This window comes from Theobroma umbraticum, unplaced genomic scaffold, assembly GCF_002168275.2.
Source record: "Theobroma umbraticum cultivar Fairchild unplaced genomic scaffold, ASM216827v3 scaffold_20.0, whole genome shotgun sequence".
Taxonomy (NCBI): Eukaryota; Viridiplantae; Streptophyta; class Magnoliopsida; order Malvales; family Malvaceae; genus Theobroma; species Theobroma umbraticum.
The window spans coordinates 4,633,742-4,649,379 of NW_018397266.1; the positions used below are offsets into that span (position 1 = coordinate 4,633,742).

At 33.5% G+C, this 15,638-nt stretch overlaps 1 protein-coding gene and 1 pseudogene across 2 annotated transcripts; both read right to left on the minus strand.

Annotated features, from left to right (window-relative positions):
• Nucleotides 1–4,294: 4,294 nt before the first annotated feature.
• Nucleotides 4,295–5,294, minus strand: LOC110423361 (cyclin-dependent protein kinase inhibitor SMR6 pseudogene; annotated as a pseudogene).
• Nucleotides 5,295–7,843: 2,549 nt separating this feature from the next.
• Nucleotides 7,844–13,661, minus strand: AOAT2 (alanine-2-oxoglutarate aminotransferase 2). Of its 2 annotated transcripts, none has more exons than XM_089784631.1 (14): nt 13,511–13,661; nt 12,594–12,763; nt 11,771–11,836; nt 11,562–11,679; nt 11,094–11,175; nt 10,895–10,982; nt 10,565–10,723; nt 10,006–10,179; nt 9,778–9,909; nt 9,297–9,362; nt 9,129–9,193; nt 8,711–8,802; nt 8,472–8,628; nt 7,844–8,101 (listed from the first exon to the last, which is right to left on the minus strand). In XM_089784631.1, the coding sequence occupies exons 2-14, from the start codon at nt 12,708–12,710 to the stop codon at nt 7,972–7,974; spliced, it is 1,446 nt and encodes a 481-aa protein (XP_089640757.1). In that variant the 5' UTR covers nt 12,711–12,763; nt 13,511–13,661; the 3' UTR covers nt 7,844–7,971. The 2 variants fall into 2 exon arrangements, with proteins under 2 accessions (XP_089640757.1, XP_021292770.1); XM_021437095.2 differs by having other exon boundaries at nt 13,244–13,656.
• Between the last annotated feature and the right edge of the window lie 1,977 nt (nt 13,662–15,638).

Sequence of the window (15,638 nt, forward strand, 5' to 3'; positions counted from 1 at the left end):
AGAGTTGTTATATTTGGGTATTGTGAAGACACTAATTGTGACGAGGTTAAAAATTCTATTAAGATAAACATTAATCTTGGTAAAATTAAAAAATCTCATTAAGGTGAATAATGGTCAAAATCTCACTTTAGTTGGTTAAATCAAAGATATTACAATATCTTACTCTTTTGAAAAAATCACTTTTGCTTATTAAGAAAGTATTCTATATAATTATTCCTAATGAAGAGTATTCTTACTTTTTTTATGTGAGATTATTATAATTTTTAAATAAATAAATAATAATTTAAATTAAACTTTCTTGGAGTATAAATAAAGTGAAAAATAACTTAATTTATTCCAACTTAATGTGCACGTAACCAAAAGAATATATTCTTATATCAGTTATATTCAATTGGTAGGTAGACTAAGAATTACAGGAATGTATTGTGGGTTTGGGAATATTTATGCTCCCAACGGTGAAAACAAGACACAATTAGTGTGGGAAGAAATTTTTGATATTTTGAAAGAGGAAAAAATTATGATTTTAACCTCTCTTTATTAAACAAAATCATAAATTTAGAATGACAAGGGACTATTTTAACCTCTCTTTAGTCATAAGAATAATAAAATAATTTAAATCAAGAGAAAAAAATTAAATCAAATAAACAAGATAAATGTGAAAAAAATATAAATCTCTTTATAATTTTATTGAAGAATAAAGGGAGAATATAAAGAAAGAAGTTTCATCAGATTTTTTTTATTACATATTAAAAATTTTTGAAAAAAATTAAATTTATAATTTCATTTAAAATCTATAATGGACTTTTGCATAACTTAAAAAGTTTACATTTTAAAAAGCAAATACTTTTGATTATATTTTTGCAGTATAAAATCCCTTTCACAAATGGGCCGAACACCCACTTAATTTGGTAATTAGGGCCAACAATGAACTTGAAACCCCTAAAGTCCAATCCATTTGGAGTACATGTGTGAACTACTGGGCCAAGCCTAAAACATGAGAAAGGAATATATATGGTTGGAGAGACAAGACAATCATTTTTATGTTCAATATAAAAGAAAAGGGTAAAAGACCTTTACTCTAAAGTTTGATTTCAATTATATGAAAATTCGTTACTTTTTAAAATAAATATTTTTTTTAAAAAAATAATTTTTATTAAACACGGAAGCTTAACTGTTAGTTCATTTTTAATATTTTTATCAACCTAGTGATGTGATGTAGTAAAAATAAAAAGATAATTTTTTTTTATTAAATTTTAAAATTATTATTATTATATAATTTTATTATTTTTTATTAATTAAGAAAAATACCTCCCAAGATGGGAGCACTGGAGCTCCTTTTGGGGGCCCCGATTGGACTCCCTAAGGGTGCACCCGTGCTCCCCTGGGGAGCTTGATCGGGACTCTAATCTGGTGCTCCCCTTGAGGAGCTTGATGCTCTCTTAAGAAGTCCTGATCGGTACTCTTTTCTTCTTCTTTTTTTTTTTAATTTTTTAAAAATATAATAATAAGTTTTTAAATTAATATGAAAAGAAAAGATATTTTAATTTTTACTTAATCTTTATTAACAGTATTTATATTTTTGAGATGAAATGTTTATTTCGAAAGTTAATAGACCCATTTAAAATTTTAATTAAAATTTAACAGATTGAGGTAATTATCTAAAAAGAAATCTTGAGTATTTGATATAAAAAAATAAAGATTTTTTCTGAAATAATGGAAAAGAATAAAGACTTATATAGCAAAATTGGACTGATATATATTTTAAGAGAATGTAATTTATATATGTATGCATGCATAAAAATATAGACACAAATTGTAATACAATTATTCATAGGAGAAATTACAATATTTGTTAAGTAGTTGCGATTTAATGTTCAAATCATCCATCTAAAATAAACTTGAGCATGCCCTAAATTTTAGTTTGTTTTCCCCTCTAGTTAGTTGGTAGTAATCCTTTGTTATATAGTTTTGAATGGTAAGCAAAGCGAGAAATATTTAATTGATTCATATATATATAATCACTTAAAATATGGAAAAAGGGTTGAATAATTTCCAAGATATAAAAAATAGTATTTTAATGGGACGCTTTCTCTGAGGGAAATGTTTAGTGTATTCCATGAGGATCCCATGGTAAGTGAGCCAAAGGGAAGGGAGGGAGGGGCGGTCCATTTCTTCAAAGCCTATAACCTTTGACCCAGATGTTATTTACTGCGTCAAAATTGCCGGTGGTGGCTTTGCAGTTTGCTGCAGTCTCCCCACATGATGTCTTTGCTACGCAAACATCCCACAAGATTGTGTTGGGTCAACGGTCCCCACACTTGACTTTGACTGAAGCTATTGTTCTTTGTGATCAAGAACTCTTCCCAAGTATCGCTTGCCCAGTTCTTGAATTGCTCGTGGCCCCCACAAAACTAAACAAGTCACGTTGAGTACAAGCTCCTGCACTTGGCAATCAGTTTAAATCAAAATTCAGGGCCCCCTGACAAGCTTGCAATTAAACCACGTCTAGCGAAGTGTTGTCATTTTTGTTAAGACAGCGGTTTTGGTAGCTCGAAACCCAGTTTTGATCTAAGCCTTGGATCCTTTTCAGTATTTATAGAGGCCTTGGAACAGCTCGTGTAAATCTCTGTTATAGGTTTCAAATCCTGTAAGAATTGAGGAATTGATTTCTGATATGATTTGCAGTATGTTCTGGTGGATTTCACGTGATGTATATGCCCGTAGGAGATTTGGATTCCAATTTCACAAGCCTCTCTCTTGCTCTCTCTCTCTCCGTCTCTCCATCTCTAATAGTCTTAGCACTGAGAATTTCAGTAACCTATATATAGCTAGCTAGGTTTCACCCGCAAAGTTAAAAGCTTATCTCTAAAGGATTAGATAAAGAGTCCACCATCGTTGAACGTATTGTTCTTTTATTTTATTAGGTAGTAAGTTAAAATACTAGTAGTAAATTCAATTCAGGCAACTACTGGCATTGACACCAAATAGTGTATTTTGGTCTATAGCAACTCATTTGTTCCAATCTTATACTCCATAGATTCTCAATAACTGACGCAAAATTTACATTAGACTATAGAGTAGGTAAATAAGCATAATATGATGTGGTAAGTTGATCCATTCCATCTTCTCAGCCTGTTCTTGCATGATTTACCCCATTGCTCCCTTGTCTCCTTCAATGATACAAGTGAAAAACAGATTGAAGAAGGAAAGAAATAAAAAATTGAACAATCGATGCAAGGCAAGATGACAGATAAGCCACCATAGGCTGGCAACATTGCCGAATACACACACACACACACATATATATATATATATTAATAAGCTTCATGTGGTCTCCAATAATACCACTAAATAGGGGGAGTTTAGTGATTAATCTAATCCAAAATGATTTCATTAGAGGCCACATGAGATTCGCAGCCTTTGTTAGACGTGTTGAAACATGATTGCTTCAATGCAGAGCTCTGATCCCGAGAGAGCTTTCTTTAGTGTACAAAATGAACTCCAGATTAGGTGAAGTCCCCTTTGTCACTTTTTTAACTATGGGTACCTTGATGGTGCACATTCTTCAGTTATAAACAAATGGATTTCTAACTTTCTTTTCTTTTTTAACTTTTGTTAATAAACATTCCATTCCCATTATCCTAAGTCAAAAATGTTTTTAGATATGCAAGTGACATTGTCAATTATTGGTCTGCAGAACTTGAGAGGGTTCAAAGAGTTAAATGAGGTCCTTGCAAACTCCGCATAGGATTCTAATCCAAGTCTCCCCACATGTGTTTTGTCCCTTTTTTTTTTCTTGAGTTATCACCAAAGCATTACAAAGAACCTTCCCACTATCATAAGAGTCCGAGGTGGGTGGGGGGTCATGTATGTGGGACAGTGGAAAACTAAGCTAAGTCTAAAGAGGGGATGATGGCAGAGAGCCAGAAAAGGCAGTGGGTCTTTGGGCTAAGCGTTTTGTAGCGATTTGTCTCAGTCAATCAGCTGTGTGTAAGCATCCGTGCAGCATCTTCCTTACCCATTCGAAAGGATTTACCTTTACTTTGTGTTTGACAACTTTTGGCAACCTTAGCTAGATGTTGACTTGCATGTGTCACTCCCACGCATGAACATGAATAGTACTGATCTATTGTTTGAAACAAAAGAGAGCAGCAGCAACAACAGGAAGAAAAAGAAAGATCAAAGTGTAAACTGAAAGAAAACCCAGATCTTCACCATTACTTAATTAACAAATGGATGCTTTAATTTTATTACAGTTCTGGGTGCTATATGGATTTAACATAGAAGCCAGAAAGAAATACTACAGATATACAAAGGGAAAAAAGAAAAGATACCACCGCATTTTACCACATTAAGAAGGTCGCTAGGTGAAGCACAAAAAGGCATCTCAAAGAAGCTCATGACATGAAGAAGTTAAATATCCATGTTATTTATTTAAGAATTCCTCTGTACATAAACTTCTACTCGCTACAGAATACCCTAAAGCAGAAGAAAAGAAAGTAAGCGTACAAAAAAAAAAAGAAAGAAAGAAAGAAAGAAATAATAAGGAGATGATAAAAGGGGATGCATAAGCTTAAGGGTTTAAGCTTCCCCTCCCCCCACTCTTGGTTGATCAATTAGTTAATTAATTAGCCCTTTCAACATGGCGTATAAAGACACTCTCCAAGTCCGGAGGAGTAAAGAACTCTCTAACACTTCCATAGTTACACTTCAAAGAAGGCTTTCGCTTCCTTGGAGCAGGTGGACACGTCAATATGGTAGGAATTCTAGCTTCTTCCCCAGTTGGAGTCGTCGAACATTCGTCTGTTTCGTCACTAATTTCTTTATCTTTCTCCGCTGGATTTGTGTAGATAGCCTTCAACGGAGCTCGTAAAGAAATCCCAGCAATAACCCATTTTTTGCCTTCGGACTCTAACCCTCCATCCACTTGAGGCTTCCCTGAAACCCCCATATCCTTGGATCAAAACCAAACCAAACCTTTCAACTATTATTATAGCTAGCTAACTAGGAAGGACCCAGGGAATAAAGAAGAAAGAAGAAAGAATAAAGATGGGCTTTCCCTTTCCTTTTGTTTTTTTTGGTTTGGTTTGCCCCTCCACTTTCTTTTCCCTTTGTAGAGAGAATCACAGGGAAAGCAGAAGGAAAGTGTTGGAAAGGAAGAGCCTATGGTTTAGTAAGAAAGAGAGAGGGCCGGGAAGGAACACGAGAGAAAGAGAAATGTTGCAGCTAAAATGCAAAGGGGCTTAAATAAAAAAAAGATAATGCTCATTAATTGAAAGAAAGAAGTAATCGGAAGCAGGCGACGTTGAATGTTGTGTTTATACCAATCAGGGAGAGAGAGAAAAAGAGAACCCGAGGAAACTCGTGACATAAGCAGAGACAGAGACAAGAAAAAAAAAAAAGAAAAACACTAACCCAACTAGAACTTGCCCGTGAAACTACGGGCAGCTTTCAAGTGAAAAATAATAATAATACTAATAAATGGGACTGGGAAATTGACTTGGATTTTGGCGCCAAAATTTTGGGATCACCACCACCAAATCCCCTTCTTATTATTCTTTTCATCTGTATTTTGCTTTAATTTGACATTTTTCTTTCTTCAAATAATCAAGGTCTGCTTTCCAGTTTGTAATATTTCCTTTCTTGTTAAATAAAACCAGAGCAAAGCCTTTTTTAACGGGCCTTTTTCAAAAGGAGGCTTTTTTTCATAATCCTTTCCTTTGAAACAAACAAAACTCCAAACAAGAATGCTTTGTATGATCAATCAAGCTTAATGAAAGTTTTATTGAGCTTAACTAATCTTTTACACTTCCTTTCAATTTATGGATTTTGTTAATATTTATACTATATATATTTGAGTATTAATCTTCACTAAGTTAATTTATTATACTCATTATTCTCTTGCATTTCAAATAAAAAAAACTGATTTATTTTTAATTACCAAAGAGCCTTTCTGATGGAAAAGGAAATGTACAGAGGGTACTCCATTTAGTTCTGGCCAAACTCAAATTCAAGGTCAAATTTTATCCCTAAAGAGAAAGAAGATAACAAGGAAAATCATGGTAAGATCATGTCTGCTGTGAAGACAAAGCAAGAGCTTGATGGTGCATGCATATTACTATTTTAGTCCACAATGAAATCCCCCGGTGGCTGAAACATGCAGTTTCTAGTCAGTAATTAATTAATTAATTAATGAATATATTGAATCAAATCAATTGTCCGGATTTGGTTACTAAAAGAAAAATTAAAGACTACTAAAACCAGTTGTCCAGAAAGAATATTGGATTTGGAACCAAATCTTTTACGTTGATATATATATATATATATAACACCAAGTTGAGGAAAAATTTAGTTACAAGCCTGACAAATACTAACATTGGATAAAAGAAGTGTAGTATTTAGTTCACAGTCAAAAGCAACCCTTGCATGAAACTCCAACACAGTAAATTTTGTTTTTGTTTTTGTTCGTGAAATGTCAAAAGCAGCATAGCTTGACGTCAACCAAGCGTCAGCTAAACAAATATGCTTGGTGGTGATTTGCTTGGATAAACCCGTATTCAACTCTTCGGGCAAATGGCCGGGAGGAATCGAAGGAGACAAAAATGTACAAAATTTAGCTTCTGAAAGATGACCAGTCACCGCCTTACACATGCCAGAGTTTTGCCGTATGCACACCAAAACTACAACCAAAACATTCAAACATATGACAGGGGCGGGCGGTCGCTTTAAAACAAAACATTAATTTGCCAATTGCAGACTCGTCCAGGGCTCCTGGTACCGTTCGGGAACAAGCTCTATGACGCATATGTTACAGCAGCATGTGTCATTCTAAAGGATGAGCCTGGATTTCTGGCGCTTCTGATTAAGGGAGAGAAACCCATAATTTAGATTCTTTTTTTAAGTGTCAGAGGCAACCGGAAACCAAAGAGTTTCACAGCTGGTTCTGTAAAGGGGACTTAAAAGAAATCTACTCTTTCTTTTCTTTTTGTTCAGCAAGGGACTGATTAGTGCTGTCTGATGCTACTGAGATAAATACTCCCAACTGCGGGTCTCCCACCTGCGACGGATATGTCAAAACAACTGCTCTGCTTCATTTGGTTGGGAGCTATATGGTACCATTTCTTCCATTTATATGCACGTTATTCATACTGACGGGTACAGCAGCGCTGTGGACCTCCGACTTCTATTAGCAAAGAGTACTGCAATTAGTTTGGCGCAGGTTGGGAACGAGATTTTACTCAGAATCGTGCATTTGCATGGTCATGCCTTTCTGGCAAATCCTGTCAGGCAGGCAGGCAAGAGTTCACATTGGAATTATAGCATTTGTGATGCACTCAACTACGCTCTTGAGGTTAATAATTAAATTTCACTTAAACTAAAATCCTAATAAAATTTTATTTCTGATTATTTAGTACAATTAGAATAATTAACAATTGATTCAAATAAAATAAATATTATATTTTTAATTAAAACATGACTATTTTAAAATCCTAATATAAATAAATTAAATAAAAATAAAATTCTTTAATATTTATAATTTTTAGGTAAAACTCTTAATTAAATAAAAATAATAATGAAGTTATAAATATACCCATTTATGATTTTTTGAGTTTTTCTTTTAACTTCTTACGCTTAGCTTGCTCTAAGAAATTTATACCCTTTATAGATTAATTTTTGCATTTTGCTCCAACATTTGTTCATAAATCAGCTAGAACTGTACTCAACTCTATTATGAGTTTATGACAATCTTAAAGGCGCAATGAGGCCGATGTTCAAAGATTAGTACTATGTATTCAACGGATGTCATTAGAAAGAGAGAGAGAGAAAGAAAGAGAAGCAGGAATAATCTTCAATGGCATGAAGTTTATATAGCTCAAGTAAAAGGAGAAAATGATTAAAGTTTGCACATGTATAGAGTGGCTTGCAATAGCCAATTAATATAATACAGTTTCAAGGAATTTAAAGCACCCTTCACATTCTTGAGTGGCTCCAATTATCTTCGTATTGCTCCATGAACTCGTCATTGAATTTCTTGAAACTGGACATAATTTCAGGCAGGTCTTCCTCCGCGGGTAAAATTGTTGTCCTTAAGTGGAAGACCCTGCTTAGAAAAAGCATATTATTAGACACAAGTTGTTAGAAACAGATAGGGGAACCTACGTTTTCTGACTCTATTTCTAATGAGAAGTATACAACTTGGTTAGAAGCATATAAAAACTATAAGATCAGGTTCTAGACCTAAGCATAGTTATTTTACAAAAGTATTATCAAAATAAATAGCAGGACAGATCTAAGCAAAGTTTCTAACTCGACAAAAGGAAACAGAAACAAACAAACATTTATTTAAAGAACAAAAATTGTTGAGAAAGGTAAGTGTAGAAGAAGCTTTCTGGTAGGACAACAGTAAAGATGATTATTAAAATTCCAAGCAATGAATAAATGGAAAAGAAAATAGATTGAAAAGTACCCACCCTTCTTTCTGTCCAAATCCTGAACCAGGGACGGTGGAGATGCCAGTTGCTTCCAACAACTTGAGACAATAGAAGACATCTGGAACTTTTCCTGCCTTTTTGGCAGCTTCTATAGCTTTTGGTGGCAAGCGTATTTGAGGAAAAGAATACATGGCACCTGTATGATTACCATCAAGTAAGCAGTGAGCTGGAATCAATAAAGCAAGATTTCAAATTACCTGTTGAGAACAACTATTTACCTTCAGTGAAATTACAAACCACATTTTTGCAGCTGTTAAATCCATCAGTCATTATCCACGCTCTTCTTCTCAATGATTCAAGAATTCCTTTGCTGCAAGTTTTAAACGTAAATAGTTGGTGGAAATCAACTGTTAATTAAAGCTAAAGGAGAGAGCTTCTTTCCATTTCGTAGTAGAAAGCAACATCCCAAAGTTCAAACCAAATTCTGGACTTTTCTACATAAAGTATCAATAATAACTGAAAATATCTTCTTTCAGTAGTTTCTAACACCGAAATTAGATGGTTAGACATGCATTAACATCTGGAATCTATCCAATATGAACATCACAAAGCTGAAAAATATTTTCCCTTCATTTATATTTAAGCAGATAGAAAATATGCACCAACTCGTTGGAAACAGGGTCATAGCAGGCATACCTTTCCCTAACATACTGCTCATATGAAATGTCTCCAGGTTTCAGTGGGTTGACCATCAACCCCATCTGTGAAGAGAACAGGAAGCTTTCTTAATCTTACTGTTAACATAACTAGAGTAGAAACATTAAAGTGCCCAACTTCACAGAAAATAGGATGACATCAACTCACAAATATCTGAGCAGGAACATTTGGACTTAGTGATATTGATGAAATCTTATAGATCTCATCAACTGTCTGCAATATCAAATCATGAAATCAGAACATAATTGGTAATCAGTTCAAGGATCCATATTGTGTTTGATTTCCAACCTGCATCAGGTCAGAAGAATGATAGAAAGAAGAAAGTATATGCATTTAGATATGTAACAACATGGTAAAACATTTCATTTGTGATTATATATGGCAACTATTAAAATAATTTTACCTGTTTGATAATGAAACCAAAGTTGGGAGGATTATTTGTTATACCTCCTTCTATATGACCATGACCTTTGTGTCATAATGTGTTCGTTGTATTTCATTTTTCCATGAAAATTCAACAGCAATTGTGCTACAATTATTTCACATTTCATCATATATTGATGTTTGGGATAAATTCCTGGCTCCCACTCAAGAACATGAAACTTATTAAGCAAATTAGAACACAAACCTGTGGAGGAATGTTAGTCATCTCAAAGTATCCACCCCGCTGCCCGCATTCACCCCAATATCCTTTAGACACAGTGTGGAAGGAAACGAGCTGGACTTCCTTGCTTATGGGTGGCCCCATATCCATCAAAACCTTCCAGTGGTACAAGGAAAATTATGCAATTAAGAAAGTTAAAACTCCATTGCAAAGATTTGGTTGTAGTTGATCTAACAGCAAAATGGCATCTACCTTTCTAGCACTGATAAAGGGGCGCTCATCCTGGTATATGTTCTGTTGATAAACCTCGTCACCAAGTAAAACTAAATTTTCTTGGTAACAAAAGCTCAATATTTCTCTTAAATTAGCTTCACTGAGACACTGACCAGTAGGGTTGCCAGGGTTAATAATTACCATTGCTCTTACCTGGTCATATTCAAACATAAAAGAGATTCAGTTGGTGGTGGCATGCATCAGGGAAAGAGCAGTTCATATCAAAATAAAGGTAGGTATCATAGCATTAAATCCAAATGAAAAAAAAGTGTAACAAACAGCTTTTATACGTTGAATAGATAAAATCAATTTGGGAGGTAAAACTGTTTAGTGGCAGCCAAACTAAATCAATTTTTGAACTCCCAAAACTGCTTAGCATGCAGCATAGGATAATTTAGTCAAACAAATCATTTATGCTTATAATTCTTGTTCAAGCCTCTTTTTCATTTATCAATTTATCCAATTGTGATGTTTGTATAGTTTCAGACCATATTTCTCAAATTCTTTCATAAATTAGCAAGAGAAAAAGTATACTAACAGTTATTCCTTTAAAGCGAGCCTGTGCAACTGCTTGGCGAAGATCATTAACATCAAGCCCCCAGTTTGCAGTCTCTTCCAGGTAATATGGAACAAGAGAACCCCCGAAAAGAGATATTGTAGCTGAGTAAAGTGGATACTGTGGGACAGGAACCAAAACCTGCCAATGCAAAATTTTTTATAGAGTATAACATATCTTCATCATGCACTGGGAAAATGGTAAATCCCTAAACTATAAGCCAGAAGAAATTAAACTAGGATGAGAAGAAATGGATGAAATAGATATTGGTGCAATCATGTTTTAGCAAAATGGATAAGGAAAATATGTTACCCCATCCCCTTCACCACGGATAATACAATTCAAGATCTGCATCACACCCTTGCTGGCACCATCAGTGAGAAATATGAGTTCTGGGTCACTGCCATTAGTAAAAGAAGCAAATAACCATTCAGCTTACAACTTGGGAACCAAAATGACAATTCTTTTGAAAAAAAGGTGACATTATGAGTTATAGAATCTAGATTATCACCTAGGATACCCATCACGCCTTTCAATGAATTCAGCTACCTCCTTCCTTATGCCAGGAAGACCTCTGGAGTCACTATATGCACCTAGATATATGGAAAAGGAACAAAATGTCATTTATATTGCAGATCACATTCAAATCCATTAAGTTCTGAGAACCCTCTGGAACTGTTTTTAAATCAGTTATAGTGAATGGGTGAATATAAGGAACTACATAATAGCATAATTCTAAAGCAGTAAATAAATTGAAAGTAAGGTATTGTAAAAAAAGGGTTAAAATTTAAAAGTAGTTTCAATATAACGACATTCGCAAAACATATGACTAACTGCAAAATTAACAAGATAAAAACTTAATTAGTCAATTATCTATCAAGTACATAGGCTGAAGAAAACAAGACAAGAGTCATTCAATGACAGGATGATGTTTCGGGTGGTTTGAACGTTATTTTCCTATAAATAACATGATGATTACCTAGACCACCAGGAGTCAGTGAAAGATAAAGTTTAGCTCTTGCAATTGCATCTGCAGGAAATAGCAGTCCTACATTAGGATCATCTAGCAGAAACGGAGCTTGGCAGAGAGCAACCACCTGCAGTAGCACATTTTCTTGGTTCAATACATACTTTTGAAACACAAAATATTTCCAACAGACGGAAACTGAAATAAAATAAAAATTATACTTGGCGAGGGAAAGTCAGTGGCTTCTGTCCAAGGGCATGAGGGTTGCCAACATTTGTGAAAATAATCTGTAGAAATAAGCAGTGAAACATATTAACATACACACATGAGAACAATTTATTAAGTGAAAAAGGAAAAATAAAACCATTATTAAGTATTTATACTTGGAAGGCATACACACATTCACATCTTGTCCATTGGCACAATAGGGACCACTATAGCATCTACATTAATATTGATAGCAACATGTTATCAGAGTTCTAGACTTTTAGTCACTACTCAGACACAAAAACTTCAACTATACTCCCCAGAATACCACAACAAATAAATTCTTCTTAGGAAGCACTAAACACATGGAAGTGCACACTCTCCCAGCACATAATGGATTCTAGTAATAGTAGGGAGACACATCCCGCATATTGGTTTTATCAGACCTTTTAATTGCGTTCGACAGCAGAAATCCTTCCTTGAGGAATGTTCAGACAAAAGATGAAAATAGAATCAAGGCAGGCATTTCACCAGGAAACTAGTAGTCATGTCAATTCAAAAATAATCATAAGTACAAGCTGTGTGCGGTAAATAGGCGCTATAAGTTTAGCTAACAAATGCAAGATACCGATTATGATAATTTCTCAAAAATATCTAAGAACAAGGATGTGGTTTTAAATGACCCTGTACATAATGCATCAAAATTTACATTTTCTGTTCACTGCAATAGCTAAAAGCAACTTCATAGAAAACCCCAGTATCTAGTTGTTCAATAAGAAGCATAAGATGCCAAAATTCAATGTTCAAACAAATTAGAAGAAAGAAAGCATAGTGTACCTTCTTCCCTTCCTTCTGCAGCTCGGAAGCTCGTAGATACAACTCTCCTCTGACTGCATATTGAACTTTCTTCACATTTTCATTCAGTGACTCATAGTCTAATGCCTTAGTACCCATGGTAGAACAAGTTCCTTCCTTGAACTTATGAAGCTATAGGCTCAGTACTCAATCTGTACGAACACGCAAAAAATAAGTCGAATTTAACATTTTGATTTTGTTTGTAAGTAATTACTTTCTTTTCCAGCTTCAACATGAGAATTACTATCTACCAAAATAATTTGATCGTTAGATATTTTAACAATCAGATACATATAAAAAATCACTCTAATCCTAAATCGTAAAATTGGCTCTAAAGCTCATCCGTACATATCCATGCGTTAACGAAAAAAATTAAAAGGAAATCATAAATATAAAGAGAGTTAATTGCCATCAATGCAAGTGTCACTAAATAAGAAGCCAAACCACACGACGCGAAACGCCAGGCAGAGAAATACGTTTAGGAAATGAAAACAGTCAATGAACCAATGATCTCAATCTACAAAATCATTTAGTTAACTTAAAAACAAAGCGAGGGATCCGCAAACGGATCGAGTAAAAATCAGAACCCAAACTTGATCTCTCATGAATCACAGAAAATTCAATCATCTTACCCCTGAACTCAACTGGAAACTGGAAAGACCCCTTAAACGAGGCTAACCCGTGGGCTGAGCGTAGTTGAAACAGATATTCCAAGGTGCAGCAGAGCAAGGCTCTCGCACAGATTTTATGTGTAAGTTCGTAACGTTTGGCAGTGTCAGAGCCTTTTCTTGTCGGGGAAAGGCAATATATATTATTTTTTACATATAAAAAAAAAGTGGCAGTGGCAGAGTGCAAAGGAGTGAATGGAAGCAGCAGAGCCACTGAAGCAAATGGATTACCTGGAAGGGGACTTGCTTTTTATTTAAGATTTAAGACAAAATGGATAAAATTCGATCGAGGAAGTGTGGTGTAGCTTCAAACTGTGAGTTCTTGGTAGATAATGAACCTTCGGCCTGTGGGTACTCAAACCCCTTTTGTACTCCTCTTACGTTGGTCGCTCTCACAGGGTGTAAGTGGTTCATATTTAATTCTTAAGGAATTCCCAGCTTCGGAATTGTTGAGGAAGGGCAATTTGGTCAACCTCCATGAATAAATGTTGGTGTGTTGCCCTTTTTCTTTGTCTCCTATTATTATTATTATTTTATAATTATGGATACTATTTAATTTAGCATAGAGACAAACTTAGGGGTAGATGGCTTCTGTTGGGTGGCCATTGGTATTTTTATAATCCTTATAAAATTGTTGGTGATAATGTTATTGAATCATGACGGAATCGGATTGTGGACCAATGATCGTCATTTTTGTAAAAGGTTGTAACGAGAATCAAAGAGTTGATCGAAAGGATAATATTTTCAAGGAAATAATTAATACTTATAATGATAAGGTCATATTTTGCTCTTATATTATAGAAAAACATTCAATTTGGCACCCAAGCTTATATTCTGCCTACTAATGTCACTCAATATCTACCATGGTTAATAAAATATTAAATCATTAAGACACTCAGTATGCACCATTCTATTAAACAATTGCCGAATCACTTTGTGGATCAAACAAGTACGTAGCATAACCTCATTCATTAAAAAAAATTTAACCTTTATGTTTAGAATTTTTTTTTCAAAAAAAAAGTTTTAAAATATAAATTTTTATTTCTTAAAAAAAATTCTTCTATTTCCTTTCTTTTTCTTTTCTCTCCCCTCCCCTCTCTCGTTCTTGTCTTGACACCTCACCTAATGGTCGAATTTGATCATTATCCGACTAGACGATGTTGGATTGGATGTCGAAATGGCCAAAATGACCTCAAGTTTCAACTTGATTTAAGGTTGTTTTGACAATTTTGACTCCAGATCTAGTCTCGTCTCACTTTATCCAATCGAATAATGGTCGAATTCGATCATTAGGTGGGGATTAGGTGAAATAAGAGAAAAGAGAGCATAGAAAAGAAAAGGAAAAAAAATATTTTTTAAATTTTGAGTTTTTATTTTAAAAATATATTTTATATTTTATTTTTTAAAGAATTTTTTTTAATTTTACAAACATCCATTTTTAATATTTGTATAAAAAAAGAAAATATGAAGCCTTTTAATTTTTATTAGTGAATGAGATTATGTCATGTGTTTGTTACGTGCGTATCACAGTCATCAACCAAATATGATATTTATTTGGTCAAATAACATACTTTGATTGACCTATTATAGACTTAGCAATTTGTATTTTTATATTTTAATCGTGTCATGTTAATATAGGATATTAATGGTTATATGAGTCAATATGAATATTATACGAATAATTATTCTAGTCAACATCTAAAAAACGTACATGAATACATTTAAAAATTGTGTAACATGACACGATATGGTTAATACATTTATTAAACGTGTCAAAAATTTTTATACACACAACACAATTAAACGATTAACATAATTTTTTCCTAATATGATTAACAACTTAAAATATTTATAATTAAATATAATTTTATTATTCAAATTTAAAATTAATAATTATACAAACAATTATAACAAATATAATAACAACATCAAATATAATAAAATTTAACATAAATAATATACTTAAAATTTATTATCATATTAATAAAATCCATCGTTAACATTAAATGTGTTACTTATATATGTTTAAATATGATAATAAGATTAACAAGATTAATTAAACGTGTTAATCATATTTACACGATTAAGACACAAAATATGATAAAATTAAATCCAAATCTATTTAACTTTGTACCTTCCCGTCTCGTGTTATCATATCGTGTCCAAAATTACTAAGTCTTATTGACACGCAAGGGCGGAGCCTCTTTTAATTTGGAGGTGCCAAATTTTTAAAATATTTTTTATATTATATAAATTTTTTTAAAATTTTTAATAGATTCTTTTAATGCCCCCTCTCAAAATAATTTTTTATTTAATAATTAATACAAATAAAAAATAACAAAAAATGTCCTATATACCT

What these genes read in the sequence shown, in the direction of transcription:
- AOAT2 (XM_089784631.1), bottom strand. Translation starts at nt 12,710, where the DNA reads ATGGGTACTAAGGCATTAGACTATGAGTCACTGAATGAAAATGTGAAG. An exon ending in ACTGACTCCTGGTGGTCTAG is followed by an intron (nt 11,176 to 11,561) that starts GTAATCATCATG and finishes CCATATATCTAG; the next exon opens with GTGCATATAGTGACTCCAGA. An exon ending in CTCGCTTTAAAGGAATAACT is followed by an intron (nt 10,180 to 10,564) that starts GTTAGTATACTT and finishes GAATATGACCAG; the next exon opens with GTAAGAGCAATGGTAATTAT.